The sequence below is a fragment of the Gymnogyps californianus genome, chromosome 4, assembly GCF_018139145.2.
Source record: "Gymnogyps californianus isolate 813 chromosome 4, ASM1813914v2, whole genome shotgun sequence".
Lineage (NCBI taxonomy): Eukaryota > Metazoa > Chordata > Aves > Accipitriformes > Cathartidae > Gymnogyps > Gymnogyps californianus.
Window position 1 is genome coordinate 30,443,766 of NC_059474.1, and position 18,357 is coordinate 30,462,122.

An 18,357-nucleotide genomic window follows, 5' to 3' on the forward strand; every position below is an offset into this window, starting at 1 on the left:
AAGCCATAGTTCATTCATTTTAACGAATGTTTTTAACAATTATTTTTTCCTAAAATGTGACATGGGCAGCAAGAGGTTAGGGCTTTCCTACTCTGTGAGTGCTCATCTAAAAAAAGGCCTAGTGTGCTATTTTTAAAGGCTAATGTTCACGTTGTTTCAGCAAAAAGCTCAATGTTGGTTTTAGACACATTTCTTCTTTTATGCCAGACAGGCCAGCTCCTCGTATTCACAAAGCAACTGTGGTTCACTGAACATGTTTCCAGAATTAATTTTGACTTCCCAGGGTCAACTTTACACTGATCAATGAAAGAAATTGTGGAAAAGATTACCTTACGAAAACACATGAACTTAGCCAACCTTTAACAAAAAGAACAACTTGTAGAGCTTTCATCAGACTCAGCACTCTTCAAGGACAGCCTGTCAGCATTTGGCATATATGAACATGGGAGATGGAACAAATCTACAGGAAATCCTTGTGCTTACTCACATACCCTCAGCACCACAGACGAGTCAAGCCGCTTTTATATGTTTCTCCCAGTTCCTGCATTCCCAGCCATCCAATTTCTCACCACACAAGCAGAATCTTACCTGTTATTTTCTGCAACAAAGGAGATGGCTCTGGCTCATCACAAATGGCCTTGACTAGGGCCTTTTTCACCTCTTCTTCAGCTGCATCCAGCTCTTTTCCACTTTTGATTTCTCCAACCACAGAATACATGTACACCAGCAAGACAAGGAAGTCCTCGCAGGTATAATCATCTTTCGTCCTCTCATTGTAAGACTTGATCATTGGCAATAACTGGTTCAAAACACTGGGCATTTCTAACTCGCCAATAGTCTGAAAAGCAGAAGGAAGATCGTGTCAGATTGCCCCCGTTGTGCTTATCAGTTAGCATCAGACATACTCCTGCCTGCATCTGCAAGTTATTATTCCTCATAATAGCAGTGCTCATTTAATGAAACATTGTTCAATATTTGCATTCTCATTTGTCAGCACATGGTCCTGTGACTTATTTGCTGCTCAGACAGCAAATTTATTAGTTTCCTACAAGTTTTTTCCTACGGAACTCATGATAGCAGCATCCTAGCATTTGAAAAGCCTGATGATTAGATCTTCTCCATGTAGCAGTATGATGAGAGGCCGGGAGCATCAGTCTCTGCGGTATGGGTAGAAATGGCACAAAGCACAACGTCAAACGCTTCCTCTAAACTTTGGGCCTCCTCCTTGGGCCTGACTTTGTACTTGAGCAGGGAGTTCAAAGCCCAGCTCCCATTGACTTCAGCTGCTATTGTGAGCTCTCAGCACATCTCCAAACCTGACTCTATGCTTTCAGGTCAGAAACCCAGAAAATTACAAACAGAGGGAACCACCTGTGAAGCACGCGGTTTAAGTGACCAGCGTGGCTTCCTAAAAGAACTCTACGACAGGAGCAAGGACAGGTCAGCAATCACCAGCCTGACATGTGCCCTGACCCTCTTCTCCCTCTGCCTCCTTCACAGCACACTCATCAGCTTCTCAAGCCATGTAACAGGGGTCTTCCACACCTAAAAAGCCTTCTCTGCGAGGCAGGTCAGGCTCATTCCCACAGCACATCCGTGCTGCAAGGTGAGTAAGGAAAAGGCCATGTGGAAGCAGGGAGAAGTACGTGACCGTGAGGCTGAAAGATGATCATAATGTGTACATGAGGAGAGGAAGGCTGGCAGAGAAAAGGAGGGGGAAACTGAGAGTATGCTGGGATGTCCTAGGTCCTCAGTAGTTGAAATCGCACTTGCTTATTCTGATCTCTATGGGAGAGATGTCCATACAGCTTTACTGCGGTTGTAAAAAGGAGACTTCAGACATGAATCCCCTCAAGTGCCACGCTGACATCCACATCATGTAACACCAAGGCTGGGGTTTAGATCCACCACGCGCGTCTTGGCCACTCAGGACAGCAGAGTGACCGGCAAACTGCCACCCTCGCTGCGCGTGCACACCTGCGTATGGAATCTCCACACACCGGTTTTCTGCTGTGGGTTACTTTGCAACTCAGCAGTGGGATCAGGTGAGAAGCGGGGCCAGTGCAAGGCAAGGCAGGAGGAGCACGCTGCTCCTGCGCGGGGAGAGAGGTGTGGGAGGAGAGAACAGCCTTCCTCTCTCGGTGGCAGTGATCGCTCAGATCCGTCCAAGAGGTCTCCTGCAACACCAGTACCCTGCCCCTTGCCCTGTGATCACCAAACAGCTCCCTGTGAAAACCTGTGGGTCAACTCATAGTGTACAGCAAAACATTGAATCTCCTATAATCCAAAGAGTCAAGTCTGCAAACATTTGTTCTTGCTTGTTACTACAGTAACTTCAAACAGACTAGTCATGGTAAATAGGCACCACAGCCAATAATATACCCTTTAAATAGACTCACAATAAGTAAACAAAATACAAAACAAACAAACCAGAAAGAGACACAGGTTTATACAATAACAAAATAATGCAATTAGGTTTATCACTGCTTTTAACTGCACTAATTTAGTTCTGAGCTCTTCTGACAACTGAGCAGTTTTTTCTGAAACTTGGGCAGCGATTTCAGAGTCTAACTTTAGGCACACAGAAGCTGAAAGTTTCATCTCCTGGCATACTCCATACAACGCTTCAGGGGGTCCTGGTTTTGGTTCTATTTTGTTTTAGTTGTTCTTTGACAATATCAGAAACACTAGCAAGCATCTCATAAACTGTAATTTTTATACCTACACCAATCCACTACAGATCTCAATCATAAAGAAAGCACAAATTACTCAAGCTCTGAAGAAACTTTTTTCCAGCCTGTGCTATAGGAAACAACACTTCCGTGGACTTTGGGCCCCACCCTGCTCCCAACATACAAGTTTTGCCACGGACCCATCTTTCAAGGGACTTTAATGTGGTCAGATGTTATGTTTCTATTCGAATACATACCTTAGAGAAGAATTTTCTCACTACCCACATGCTAAACCTAACAGTAAGTGCAACCGTGGACTTGAAGCAGTAAATTACAAAGCTACAGTGGCCAAAGCATGTGGGAGCCAAAAAGGAACATTTAGAAATCCGGGAGGGGTTGGCACCCTGTGTGTGTTTGGGCAGGGAGCATTAAATCACATGCACAGCAAGTCCAGGCGCTGCTCTGCCTGGGAAGCACGTCTATGGTGTTTGGCGCCAGTCTGGCATACGCTGGCAGCTGGGCCACCCTCAAGACAAGGCTGTCAGTTCCCAAATTTCCACTCAGCCCTGCCTCAGTTCAGTAAGAGAGCCCTGCTCTCTTCTTGAAAAGTGACACAAACAAATTCTCATCTGTACGCCAGTACAATAAATACCAGATCATCCAGATCCTAAAATGGAAAAAGACAAAACTTCAAGGAATTCAGAGGTATGCAGCTACTGGGAGGAAGCCACCCACAATGAACAAGACTCATCAGTCCTAAAAATCCAAGAACTGAAGATTAACCTACATGTGGAGTTATTCTGGAATAGATGAAAAACTTCAATCTATATTAATCTGAATTAACTCTTAAGGAGAGGCAAGCCCTATGCCATGTATTATTGAACATCATCTACCATCTACTGGCACATCATCTATTCCCCCCTCCCCTCCCAACACACAAACTCTCTACTTCACCCCATCTCTAAATATCTCATAGCATATTCCTACAACACCAAAGATGAGTTCTTGAAAAAGCTCTATTTTGCATGCACAAATTATCCAAATGCATGGAGCACTGAGGATGCACATGGTCATGTAAAACAGTAGGGTCAACAGCTCCTGCTTGAGGATAGTAGCTCCTGAAAGTACACGTGTATAGCATCTCTGGCAAACTTTCAAACATACATGATAAAAAAAAAAAAATTGGGCCTAAACTTTCAGGATGATTTACTGTAGGGAGGGCTAAAACTCAACAACTTAAAGCAACAATTGCCACCTCTTATCTTCAAAGTAAAAATGAAAGAGAAAAAAAAAATTAAAGAGCTATAATAAACCGTTAACTTCAGAATGCACGTAGGGTCTTTCTGGGGTATGAACTTCTCTGGAATGTTTTTCCCTTATCTCTTGGGAAATGGCACTACAGAGGACTTCAAATGGAACTGCCAAGTTTCAGAGGCTATTTTGTCCAAACAGGCCAGTTGGACTGGAGCATGCATGAAAAAAAAAAGGGACTCGCAGCCTCACTGCAGAGCACGGCTCCACAGGGAGCTGGGAAATTTGCCTCAAACAAAATCCACTGGCAGACTGTCATTATCTGGCCACCTCCGATGATGTAGAGGCTCCCTGCACCGCCTAACAATCAATCAATTACCGTGATTGAACAACCCTAAAACACAAGTTTTAAAAATGTAACTACCCATGACCCAAATTTCCTGCTGGTTATGTTGGCCTCAGGTTAGCCCCATTTGTCTATCATCAAGGAAGCCAATAAAAATAATAAAAACAGGTCAATTCTGAGCTTTCTAAAGTCTGTATAAAAACATTAATGCTGCTTAATGCAGAGCCAGCTAAGGCCCAAGCTCTAACACCTTCTGCTTGGTTGCATTGTTTGGACATTTTAATGCTATAATCATATTCTTCAGAATCCAGGGAGAGTTTATGATAGATTTTTGTTGTTTTCCATCTCTTTCCTCCACCCTCCTTAGTTATTTATTTTTATAACTTAAGCTGTGTAATAATTTACTATCCCTAAGGGTAAATGAACTGACGTCAATTTGCTGATTTTTGCAAAAGGCCCGAGTTTTGGCAGATGGGAGGATAGCGAAGAAAGTACAAAAATAATTTTTTTCAGTTTTTAAACACTGAACATGATATTGTGCTTCAAAAGTGACATTTAAAATGTGATTTAAAGGATCTACAGGAATTAAGAGGAAGTGTAATAAACTCAAGAAAAAATATTTTGCATTTCTGTGAGAGGCATTATTTTCAGTATTAAATAAACCTGTAAGAATCTAAAGCCATATGTGTCATTAGACATCTTTTTACACAATAGAAAACAGAGTGCACTGGGGAGGAAGAGAAGAGGAGGGTCAGAGTTTACTTGAATTAACACGTGTCCCTGACAAAACTGAGAAGAGAACTGAGCACTCTAATCCCTGCGCTTCCAGCCCACTGTCCTCAACACATCATTAAAAATATTAAAGCAAAAATCAACTTCAAGCAAGTGGAATTTATTTTCTTTTAAAATCCAGGAGGAAGGAGGAGATAAATCTTAAGAGACTACTTCACTATGTAAATATTCTAGCAGCTTTCCATTTAGGAAGCATGTTTAATTCCTTCAGAGGTCGCATGAGTTAACAGAACTTTTTGGAATGGGAACCACACAGCTTTACAACAGTGAGGAATTTTATTGGGGAAAAACAAAACTAAAAAACAACAACCCCAAAACCCAGCCGCAGGTAAAACCAGCAGAAGGAGCAGTGGAAACTCACAAGCCCTTGGGTCATTTGCTGCCCCACGCTCCTGGACCGCCCTATTTAATAGAAGCTCCTTTTATTGATAACTTAGGTGGGAAAAGAGGGTTCATGAGTTGTGGAATAAGCAGCTTTCCAATGTTGCTCTATTTGATTTGTCATGTTTTACCTGAGTTTGATGTTTTGTGTTTCATGATTTTGCCTGCGTATTAGCTTCCCCACTATCCAGACGAAGGCAGAATATTCTAGCTGCTAAAAGTGACAATGGCACCAAGGGAGGACCTCATGGGTATGCAAAACCAGCTCAGATCCTTCGATGGCAACAGATCTCTGCAGCAGTAGGCATCTTAGCGAAAATGAGAGGCGCTGCCAAGCTAAGGAGGAGTCTTAGCTGCCTGCAGTGCTCAGCTGCCCATAACTCAAATGACCCAGGTCTGTTACTGGCTGTTTTATACTGTTTGGCCACCTGATATTTGGGATTGATTGCACGTAGTTTCCGTATGGGTAAGAAGATGTCTGTACTCCCTACTCCCAGCAAAACAATCATTTCATGTATTTAGTTTTCATTAAATGGCCTATGGGTGACTAGTGATTTGACACAATAAATCAGCAAGTATGATCTTACCACGCAAATTATGTTTTTCCATATGAAGCTCTAGAAATCATTATAATTCTTGACTTGAGCATGTTTTGATAAAAATGTACCTTCTCTTTGTCTTCTCTTTACGTATTTGTAGGGTACGATTGAAGAATAACCAACTCAAAACACAACACAAAAAATGAAGGTCTTCCAAGTACTACACTCCCACCATTAGGAAACCCCTCAATCTGTCAGCATGAAAATATATAGCATCCAATTATTCAGGCAGGCTATTTAAGAAGAGGATGAAATCATTTTGATAACTGAAGTCCACCGTCTGTACACTTCCTGTTGCAGGAAGTCAGTTTGGATGCCAGAAAAGTTTTCATCTCAAACTTACGTTTCCAGCTGGGGAGGGCTGACAAAGCCTTGCCTTGCAGGGGGAAGGAGCAAACTTTAGCCTTAGGGGAAAGCATTCAGCGAACTCACAGCAGCTTGAGAGTGGAGGTGTGAGATGCTGGCAGTAAATGGCCACTTCCAGTAAACAAAAAGTATAAGTCATTAAAGATAAGGAGAAAGATCACATTGCCTTTTGTTGGGGACCAAAACAGCTTTATGACTTGCCCCTGTCAATACCAAGAGACGTACATCTTCCTCTTTTTAATGGCATAGTCTGTCTATTCACTTGACAGACGATAGAGAAATCCACCAAGAATATGTGTATAAAGAAAATAGCAGAGAACTAAACCGCTAGTGAGACACACAGGAAACAGTAAAAGCACCTAGGACCTGTCTCCTCTGTCATTACTCTTAATGACTCCTCTGTCCTTAATGAAATATCCCTATGGAGCCAATTCTATCTCCTGTCCCCTTTTCTGCATTTATCACCCACTCTGAGCATTGCCCCAGGAACTATATTCTCAAAACTGCAGAGACAATTCCCAGGCAGCCCTTGTAGACAGAGTCTTAAAATTCTACCATAAACAAATAAAAAGCAAATAAAAGAAAACGAGTAAGCTTTTTAAAAGCTATTTTTAACCTGGCTCATGCTGACAAAGACACAGATTCACATTCATCCTACGTGCATGTTCTCTCAATTGGATTTCATTCTTGCCTTCTGCCCACCACAGCAGCCTCTTCCTTCTGTGCCTGCTGAAGTGTTTCTGTGACTGTGCATTAAAACAAATCGTCGTAACCAGACTGCTTCTCTGCTCAGGTTTACTGCTTGGCCACAGAAACACTTACACTAGCCATGAAGGCCAAGGATTGGACCGCTTCCTTATGCAACAGCGCTGGCTTGAAGCCTACATAAACTAGAGTTTAAGGTTGCCAAGAGATATAAAAGAAAATTATATAAATAATCACCTGCTCTTTGGATGACTTCTTCAATACACTGTCATATGGCCAGATTCTTAATTGGTGTCTATCAGTCAATACTACAGACATCAACAGTCCTTTGCCCATTTATACCTGCTGAATATCTACCCAGGATGTTAGCACTTACTGCAAAACACAGTGACGAGTCAAAGGCAAGAAAAATTAACTTACAACATAAAGCTTTTAATAAGCACAACATTTGTAAGCTCTTCTGGTCAGAGATTTTTTTTTTAACATGTGTCTTTCATAATTCCAAAAAACCACCACCGACACTTAACAGCTAATATGTGATAACAACAAAAATATTTAAAACAAGCTGTTCAAGCCCTATCATTTCTAAAACCAAAACAAAGGCAAAGCCCAGGACAATTCTTTCAGCCAATAACTCCCTAGCCTATGATCATGACCTAAGCAATTGGATTCCACCTATAACCCATAGCCAAAGTAGTGTATTCCAGTATTTTTCTTTAACCTAACTTCCTTAGGACATAAAAAGAAATTATATTTTGAACAACATAATTTAGATTTCCTCTTATCACCTTTCTCCTGTCTTTACTGAGCACCACAGTTGTTTGACAACAATTTCCCATTTTCAATCATCTTGCCGCTTCTTCAGTTATTTTTGTTTCTTGTGTTACAAGAGGCAGATTCAGCTCCTATGTCAGAACTGCAAGACTTATACATATATTTTGAGAAAATTTAAATGCCACCACAAAAGTTTCTAACAAACCCACTGATATCTACTCTTCCACAGTACAGAAATCACCTCATGCCAGCGAGTTACGCTCTCTGGCAATGTATCATTACATCATACGGTCCAGTTTTTCCCTCTCTCTTTGGAAACCATCTAAGTGTACAGCTGTGTTAAGATATTTTAATGGGTTCATGGGGGCTCAGCAGCAACAGCATACTGCAAAAAGGATATTTAATAAGTCTGGATTTTATTAGACAAAGCTCTGCAAGGATGAGGACAATTTTACTTAAATCACCGCATGTCTGACATAAGAGACTCATCAGCAAGTTAAAAAGGGAGTACTTCCAACCTACTCAGTCAAAAGCTTTTAGCTGTGATGGCTTCCACAGACGTGCTCGGTAAAAACATGAATCAGCACGGCAAAAACGGTGTCAGAAGAATGAAAAAGGAGTACAAGCACAGTCAAGATAAAACATGTGTCAGAGAGATCTTGGTGCTATGCTTGTCAGGATTTTTTGTGTGTGTTTTTTTGAGGTTGTTTATTTGTTTTTATAAGCCTTGGAATATTGGGAAAACTGCCAGAAGATGGTAGGGGTTCAAAACTGAGAAAAGAGCATGGGGATAACATAATATCCTAGGAGGTTAAAACTCACATCAGCTTTGAGGAGAACAATGGGAAAGCATTCAGTCACTACAAAGCAAAGGATAAGAATCCACAGAGACAGAAAACAAATAAAAGGGTTATAAATCAAGAAAAATATAGTACAACCAAATCAGTCATTCAATAGTGCAGACCGTATCTGCAGAAGGAGGGGATTCTATCCCAGGAGATGGTTACTGAAAAAGATTTGAGAGATGCTCTGGACAAAGAAAAGGACATGAATCCCTGCTTAGATCACTAGCCATAACCCTTCAGGTTGGAAAAATATATGACCGAGAGGGGATAAAAGGTCTAAAAAATCATGAGTGGACTAGAGAAGGCAGGTAGAGATTGATTGCTCACTCTCTGTCGCAACACAAGAACTAAGGGACAATAAACAAAGCTGGTAAGAGCCAGTTTAAAAAGCAAATTAAACGGAGGTAGTTCTTCATGCAATTTGCTCAGATGTGGAACTCCTTGCCAAACGTGGTTGTGCTCCTAAATTCTTACTTGGGTTCACAAAGATGATGGGAAAACTCACAGGGGAAAAAATTTCCATCAAATATTAGTAAATACACAGAAACCACATCTGTTCCACAACTCAAAATGGTTGGAGCTGGGAGAGTATCACATAACCTTGTCCTCTTCTCGTAATCTTCTGTAGGCAGCTGCTTTGAGTATGCTTAGAAAAAGCAAACTAGCTCAGCTACATTTTTGATCCAATCCAGAATGGACATATCCACCTCAAAGCCATGGCAAAAGGACCAATATAACTACACAATACAGTATCCAGGGGAAAGAAGTAGGGGAGCAGGTTTACTACAGTATGTGGCACTGTCAGGATTAATTCCAACATATTGTGCCCAGTTCCAGTGCCCACATTTCTAAGAATCTGTGGAAAACTAGAGATAATGCTGGAGAGAGTTACAAAACAACTAAAAGAGTAAATTTCTTCAGAGTGAGAGACAGTTGGCTTATCAAAAGGAAGACTAACAGTTTATGTATGTCTCTTCACACAGAGGAAAATTTCAGAGTACAGGACAGCTCTTGAATCTAGTCAAGAAAGGCACAGGGAAAAAAAGGGAAGTTGAAACTATGATTTTTCCAATTCTCAAGTTAGTGGAGATGCTGTCAGTGGTGTGCATATTTGAGAAAGACTTTGGAGGGTGAAAGGACAGAAAACAAGCAGAAAGCCCAAACTCAGCGGTCTCACGCAATAAAACACTATGCATAAAATGCATCTGGTGAATAAAACTGTAAACTCTTTGGCACAGTGCTTAACTGCAGTGAAAAGAATTGTGGACTGCAAGGGAAAAATAGTTTAGAAATAGCAGAAAGGATAAAGGTAATACATACTTAAATACTGGACATGCCGTGAGGGCTGGCACACAGCAGTAAGTTATAAAAGGAGACTGACAGTCAAAACAACCCCATCTTGTGCCTTTTCCTCCACATTCTTGCCTTTTGAGGCACCCCTTCTCTCTCAGCCCTTTGTTCTATGCATCACCCTTCACTCCTATGCCAGTCTAATGCCAGATGTTCCAGAAACTCCTCAGGGCTGCAGGGAAACCTCCACACTTTTGGTGATGGGTCAGTCCATGGTGGACACTGGTACCAGAAATGAAAAAATGAGATGGCCTGGGACAAGGGTAAAATGGGAAAACAAGTCCTAACGGGTGAAAAACAAAAGGAGTTTGGAGCCCACACGATTGTTTGGGTTCATTTGAAAGAAATTTGTTTTCTTATTGCTGTTGGCTTTCTGTGTTTAAGTGTGTTACCTCACCATCAAACTTTTTTAAACAAATCCAGTCAACTTCTGCCCCTAGGAGTTTGATATTAACAGACAATCAGGACATCTATCATACATTGCCACAAGCACCAATGCCAGTTTGCACCAAAGCATCATACAAATCATGATTCCAACTAAGTTAGGGAAATATATACCTGATAGCTTTTAGCGATGCTTAGAGATCATACTATTACATAAAATATGCTGAATAAGGGTACTATTTTGACCAAAACACACTCCATTTCACAGTATCCCTGAGACTCAACTTTTTGTTGACAATTTCAATGGAAACGGATGCAGATCTGAGCAAAGCTGCATTCTCTCTCCCTATCCCTTCTCTTTTGCTCCTCCTCTTAAAAAAAAGGCCCCCCCAAAATCTACCACTAAGATAAACATACCTGCCAAAAACTGTTGACATTTACCAAGATACTAGGAATTGAAAGTCCTATGAGTCAAGAAACTTGAAAGCCGTTTAAAACATCAACTTGCATGAGATGGTCATATGAGACTAGATGCTAGATCAAGTTACTGCATTTTACAGATATGAACTTAAACAGTAGCTAACTTGGACATGTTTTGCATTGTCTTTAAAATATTTTATACCTCAGTATGCGGATAGACAAAGACATAATATATGACATAAACCACAAAGCAAATATACATGGACATGGGAGGTTTGCACAGGAGAAGATCCCACTGCTCTGCCCACAGTCCTGGCTGGAACCACAGGAAGGAGACAGAACGGCAACACAAAGACATGAGAAGGCAGATTATCAGTCCACTGCAGAGCACCACGGCTGTTAATCAGTACAGTAAATGTTATCACAATAGAGTACTGACATTTCTAGCCCTTGTACAAGGCTCACCATGCTTTAAACAGGATTCAGGCTTTCATGGTGATTAAAGGCAGATGTCACATGCATGAGTAAGTCTGTAACTTATGAGCCCCTCATCCATTTTTGTGTGTGGAAGGAATCTTTCATTGACAGGACATCTTCACTGGATGATGTTTGCTGTGGCATGATTTGCACAAGGAAGAACACTTTCCTTCCCTTTTTCAGGTTGGGAAGAATAAAACAAGCTTAATTATACAACTATATCTTATTTCATCCTATGAAATGTATCAGGTTAAAACCTTAATTTTCCTGTCCAATTTTCCACTGCCACTAAAAACTAATCAGGTTACCATCTTTCAGAGAGCAGCAGATGGCAGAAACAACAGTGATACTTCAAGTAAAGGATGTATTTTTTTTCCCTATAAATGTGCAAGAACTGCAGCCGCAATGACTACTGATCACATATCTAATATAAAACATCAAGTGAAATACAGGCATAGGCAAAATGACAATTATTTTTCCACTGTGATAGTGCTACGGTGAAAAACTTCTGAAATCCCATTCTTTTACTCTTCTCATCCCATCCTGGAAATGTTTTCCTGCTCTAGAAGCTAACAGTTCTCTCTTCAAGCACAGTTTAACTCAACTGCTCGTGAGCTGTTCCTTCAGCTCCTTAACTGAGCAGCAGTCCTCAATGCTGGTATTCACATGCGGTGGTGAACAGACCGCACGCCCTGGGCTGGGCACGCCTGTGCATGGGCATATGACCTTTTAGGGCGCCAGTTATCAGAATGTATACCCAACACCTGCTTGTCAGTCATGATGCTCCATGCCCCTTGGCCCACGTGCCCTTCCCGCAGCTGGCATACAGCAAGTCCTCTTCTCTTTTGGCTCATTTCAGCGCTCCCATCGTCCCCCCGTGGGGCCAGGCCATGCTGGGTGGCACTGGCAGTGGTTTTGCAGCTGGCTCCTTGCTCTGGATGGAGAAGACGTCAGGCTGCTCTCCCACCACCAGCTGCAAGGGCCATGTGAGGGCATCCTGGCTGCCAGGGATTGCTCCTGCCACACCTCCTCCCCGTCCATTTGTCCAGCACGAGCTACAACTAGAAAAACAATCCTGGCTTTCTGTCCCCTGGGATTTCCCTCCCACTCAGCTGGACGCCTGAGTCAGCATAACTATCCCTCATGATATCACATTTGTGCAAAGGGAGCCGACTGGAGTACAGGACATCTGGTCCCAATATCTAAAAACACTTAAATCATGCATGTCATTCCAAACATTTAAGGACTTCAGAAGTTTTCAGTTACTTTCATATATATTTCCTAGTTGCTTCATGCAGAAAGGATTTCTTATGTTCAAGTTTCACTCTGAAGATCTGGGGAAATGTATATTCTATGCCATTTTAACTAGAAAAAAAAACCCAGCCTAAAAGATAAGCCCAGATGTGACTTAACCTACCTTTATATTAACTATTTTTTTAAATTACTCCAGAGTACCAAAATGTGCTGAGTTATAACACTCACAATTCAGATTTCAATAACAGGCGAAAAAAAGGTGGTTGTATGTGCAATGTTAAAAAAAAAACAAAACAAATCCAACAAACAAAAAAACCCCCCACAAATTCAGTTGCATATGCTAGATGGTGAGGTACCAAGATATTTTCTAGTTCCCCATTGTGCTGTTTGGTAGGAGAGAAAGGAGGCATGGCCCAGTGGTCAGGCACCAGACTGAGACTCTGGAGACTGACGCTTACCTCCATGTCCGACTGCGAGCTTCTTGCTGTTCTCTACCTGTAAGCAGCAGTAGCTTCCTCACACTACCAAACATTAATTCAAGTGCTCTGATAGTCTGATGCTGAGTCCCAGGTATGAGTAATAACATCCAGTGCAGCAACTAATTCCCTTTGTAGCCCCCACATACACCGCAAGTCATGGTACGCTAATGCCAATACAGCAGAGGCACGCTCTGAGTCTGCTGTAACCTATTCAGTTTGAGTATCAATAGCCGTCAAGCAGTCACGGGATGGAGCTCAGTATTAACTGGCTTCTTTTTCAAAAGCCACTAGGAGTATGTCTATCTACCTCACAGTGTCTCTTGCACAACTCTTGCAAAAGAGAAAATATAGCACTTCTTGTTATAATTTCTGTTCTTCCTATCTGGCTCCCCACACCTCAGGGTGGGACTGCTTCCAACCTCTACCGTACATGGCTTCTGCTGCAGCGTACACATACCACTGTAACAGCAGAAAAATACTAATTTCTTTTTTGGCAACTACTAAAAAATTCTTCACCCCCTCCACAGCACAGAAAGCTTCTGCTTTTCTAACAAGCCGTCTGTCAGTCTACTCTCAGGACACGGGCATCAGACATTTGGGGCCTAAGTGATATTCCGTATGGAGACACCACAGCAGCAAAAAAGAAGAGGTATGAGAAACCATAGTTTGAATGAGACAATCCAGAGGATCTTGGTTATATGTTACAACTCACAAAATACTTTAAGTCATTTATCTGAGACTTGGATCCTATTTTGGAAGGCAGACGAGTATTACAAAGCTCTTTTAGACACTGTTTATTAGCATCAAAATGAAAAATGAAAAGCACTTTCTGTTAAATCCAGGATCTGGACAACTCTTATAACATGTACCCTAAATAAACAAAGTAAAATGGTATTGCAACAGCTAGAAATAAAATTGTGTGTTAATACTAAAAATAAAAATAGATTGTTTACTACACTAATGTATGTTTAATCCTTCTAAAAATAAACTTTCAAAATAACATCATCACAATTTAGTTACCCCCAAATGTTACAATGTGAGTAGCTACTCCAGCCATCAGCTGGGACCCTCACATCCCAGACTACTTTTAGTTGGAGCAAACATTCCGGCCTTCGCAGCAGAGTGTTCTGCAGGCCCTAGCAAAGATCACAAAACCCGCAAAATTTCTATGCTACTGTTTAAGAACAGCAGCATCCACCAGGGAAGGGGGGTGGGTGGAGATAAATCTAGACACAGTTGTTTTCTCTTTAAAATTTCACTTTCTTTTAATAACCACTACAGAAAACCTAAACCAGTCTCAGGACAATCTTTTCTCCTGCCTCCAAATAATTTCCCTCCGCCACCTCAGTCATCGTCACTTTTGCCAGATCCCAGCAAATTACCGGTTGGTGGTCTTGCTGTTCTACCCTGAGCCGTATTTTAATTAGTCAGAGCATTGAGAAAAGATTATTGTACAAATATTGGCGAATCTTCAAACAAGAGTACATGCTGTCCATTTTATTCACAATGAAAAAGCTCTTAAAGAGATTTCGATAAAGATTTGCCTCCTACTTGCAGCCCACATTTGTAATGTTTATATAAGTGGGGGATATAAATCTTTTTCAAATGAACCCCACAGTTTTTAAACCAGCCTTGTTATAAACTGCCTGTTTCCGTTTTGCCTGCCTAAGCAAGCAATGCAGAGCCTGCTCAGGATAGACTGGAACTAATTTTATGTGCTCCAGGTTTAATCCCCATCCTCCCCGCTTTTACTGGCAGATTTTACACAGAGGACTACTGCTGACTTTAACAATGATTCATGTGATAAGTGGGTTTTGATTTGTTTTTCCACATCAGAAAACATGCAACAGAAATGCCACCAAAATCATTTTAATAAAACACGGCCGAGTCAGAGCCTGGGTAAAAAAAAAAAAAAAAAAAAAAAAAAATTAAAACTTTGACACAACAACTGTTTCTCCGGGCTTAACGGCGCTTTGAATTTATTAAGGTGAATTACTAGCTTGCTTTATGCAAAAGCAAAAAAGAAAAGTCTGTAGACCTCGACAGTCGGTTTGGAAGGAAGCCAGCGCACACTCCCGGACATCAATATACTGGCTCGCAGGACACGTATCTGTTATTGAAAACGCAAAAGAGCGGGACAGAAACAAAACCATCGCTTATCGCCCAGCCCGAAGCGGCACCCCGCACAGCTGGAAACGAGTTCAGCCACGAGTCTGCCCCGGCAGCCCTGTTCGGGCCGGGCCGGGCCGGGGGGCGGCGGGGCCGAGGCCGGGGCCGGGGCCGGGGCCGGGGCCCTGCAGGTGGCAGTGTTGGAGCGCCGGAGGGAGGAGAGCCGCAGCCTGGAAACCTGATCCAGGCTGAACTTCAGCTTTCTGCAGAGATCACCCGAACATCACGAAAACTCTGCTACATTACTAGTGCGAACATGCTTCTTTCTCTCTCTTTTTTTTTTTTTTAATTTTTTAAATTCGCAGGAGGAAAACATGCTCATTAACACTGAAAAAGGGACAGCATTTATAGAAGCAATGTTTATTTTTACAAAATGTAGCTGAATTACTGATGCAGAGACCATATAGATACTATTTTGCAATCATCTTCTCGTGTACCGAATTCCTTGCTCATTTACATAAACCAGATGTTTCTCTGACAAACCAAATTCCTCAAAGAAAAAACAGAAGTCGCTATATACTTCATGTCCGAAATGAAAGATGATGTGAATATACGGCACGAATGTTCCATTAGCCACTAAGGGCAAACGTATACGTTAAGTGCAACAGTTTTCTTCTTTTTAAAGCAGAACTTTTGTGAGGGCTTAGGTGATCCTTGGCAGAAGCATTAGAAAAGGAAAATGAAGCTACTTAGATTATATTCACTGCCTTCAATGGCTTTCACTCCCCTTGGGGAAGCCAGCTAAATTTCTTTGCCAGATCTTGACACTCAAACCAGTCCAGTGAGTGGACAAATACTCCAAAACCAGTGATCCGTATTCCTCATTCTTGCAGGAAAATTGGCTCCTGGAGTCTTTCTTCCCAGTACCCGATTCCCGGCGGATTACGAGAGGAACAAGAAGAATGATTATTTAACTATTTTAGTGATCATTTAAAACTTGCAACCTTTTGGTACACATGGATAAAGTGAAGGACATGGGGAATACGTATTTGCTGTTACCAGAAGAAGAAATGATAATCAGAAAAATTTTCTAAAATCTCTCAGTTACCCCTAATTCTTAATGCTTTTACCAAAACCCAGCTTGCTAAATTTCTAGATTACTACAGGAACAACAATATTTTACATTTAATCTGAAAGGCTGAATTAATGGAAGATGCCTGAAGGTTACACTCGTTATCCACCTAATCTTCCAGAACATACCGTTATCTGCCAAATCCTTCCAAATACATGGATCTACCAACTTTTGGTGTGGAGCTATTAAAATCCTGTAAGAAGGGCAAATCCTCATCTTGAATGGCACAGAGCAATAGAAAATTCGCAGCAAGAGCAAAACATTCAGCCTGAGAATAACTAGTAGGTAACTGAACAACAACCAACCAACCAATAATAACCCAAACATCAGGAAAAGAGTGGGAGTGAGCTATAAAAGCCAATATTTCATGCTGTTCTCTGCAAAGAGTGCAAGGATGGCCATGAAATTTAGAACAGGCTCTGAAGCTGCACCTACGAATATAGAAACCACACAGCAAAGGCAACTTTGATGATGGCAATGGCAAAACAATGAGGAAAAGCAATTTCTTCATTTGAGAATTTTTTGGGACTACTGGGATGTCCAAACTTGCCCTGTGTCCTGAGATCGAGGTATCAATGGGATTTTCAAGAGCTGACCTAGCTTTGAGCCGTAAGCAGCTCTCCTCGGAAACAGCACAGCCATTTTCTTTTCTTAGCCCTTATTTTCAGTGCAGGCTAGCAAATACTGAGCCAACTGCAAAATAACTGAGAATTGGTCCTAAAGGACCACTCCACTAGTTCTCATCCTTCAATTAGGTCTCACATTTCACTGGCCACCAATCTCACCTAAAAATATCATGAACTTAGAAGACAAGGTTATTAAATCTCGATGTCCAACCACTTGAGAAATGTATGTGGCAACTTTAGTAAAGTGAAATTGAAACAAAATACCCCAGAAGGACATGTTACACTTAACCTTCACTACTGGTCCATTCAAGGGACACTGTGGCCCTAGAAGAGCCGTATGGCCCTAGCACGTTGCAGCCGTGTTTCCCTCTCCTGACAACAGCAGGGCACTGCCACAAAGCCCACAGTTCTCACATCCACTCGTCCACTGGCCGCTAGGAAGGGTCTCACAGACCACTGTCAAAACCCCCACACCCACAAAATCTACACTGGGTGTCTCAAAATCCTCTGTACTTAAGTCCCCACTTTCTGGCAAGAACGATTACATGAACATGATCACGTATAAAAGGATAAACATCTATCCGCACACTGAGCCTCCTGCCAACACAGCCAGAAAAACTGATATACATAACTGGGAAAAAATAAAGTTAAAATACTATTTTGGCTGCATTCCTCCAGTACTGTAAGCTGCAACCAGCAGCGAGCCTTCGAAAGACATTCCTCCAAAATCGCAAGTTCTCAACTTACAGAGTTCTCTCCACATAAAATAATGTGGCATCGTCACATGCTGACAGAAATTTAACTCAGTCTAGAACATGTTTCCCCCCAAATCTTATTATGTAAATAAATATATAAACAGCATGACCAGTCCACCATTTCAACGCTACATAACCAGAGCAATTCCAAGTCAGCATTCATGCCTCTTTTTTTTTTTTTTAATTAAGGGGAAAAAAAATAAACCTCTCACAGTATCTATCGAAGAGATCACTCACGTAGTTTGTTCCCAACAGTCATCAGTAATACACACTAATTTCCAGCAGAGGTTCACTTTACACATCTGATATCACAGGGGATGGCTGAACCCAGGCCCACAGCTACATAATTAAATTCAGTGTGTTCATCTTAGAGCAAGGACCAGATTGACAGCATGCTGAAGCAAAAGCCCTTATCTACACAACTGATAAAGTAAGTATGCAAAAGCTCAAGAGGTTAGTGGGTAGCCCAAGCTCCCTTCCTACTCAATCTCTGCCAATTTGGCATCAATTAGACCCCTAAGAACCAGATTGATATTCTCAACTTACTTCATATGTGCAATGAACAGCTAGGATGTAACAGTGCCTTTAAACCAATGATCTAAAACTACAGAACTTCCTTGCTTATTGCTTATCAAAAGAA

At 41.6% G+C, this 18,357-nt stretch overlaps 1 protein-coding gene across 2 annotated transcripts in view; it reads right to left on the minus strand.

Annotated features, from left to right (window-relative positions):
* SCFD2 (sec1 family domain containing 2) overlaps nt 1–18,357 on the minus strand; it is a 212,965-nt gene that overhangs the window by 118,673 nt on the left and 75,935 nt on the right. For both annotated transcript variants that reach the window (XM_050895668.1, XM_050895667.1), the window contains exon 5: nt 589–838. In XM_050895668.1, coding sequence (XP_050751625.1) covers nt 589–838 — 250 coding nt within the window. The remainder of the gene's footprint in view (nt 1–588; nt 839–18,357) is intronic.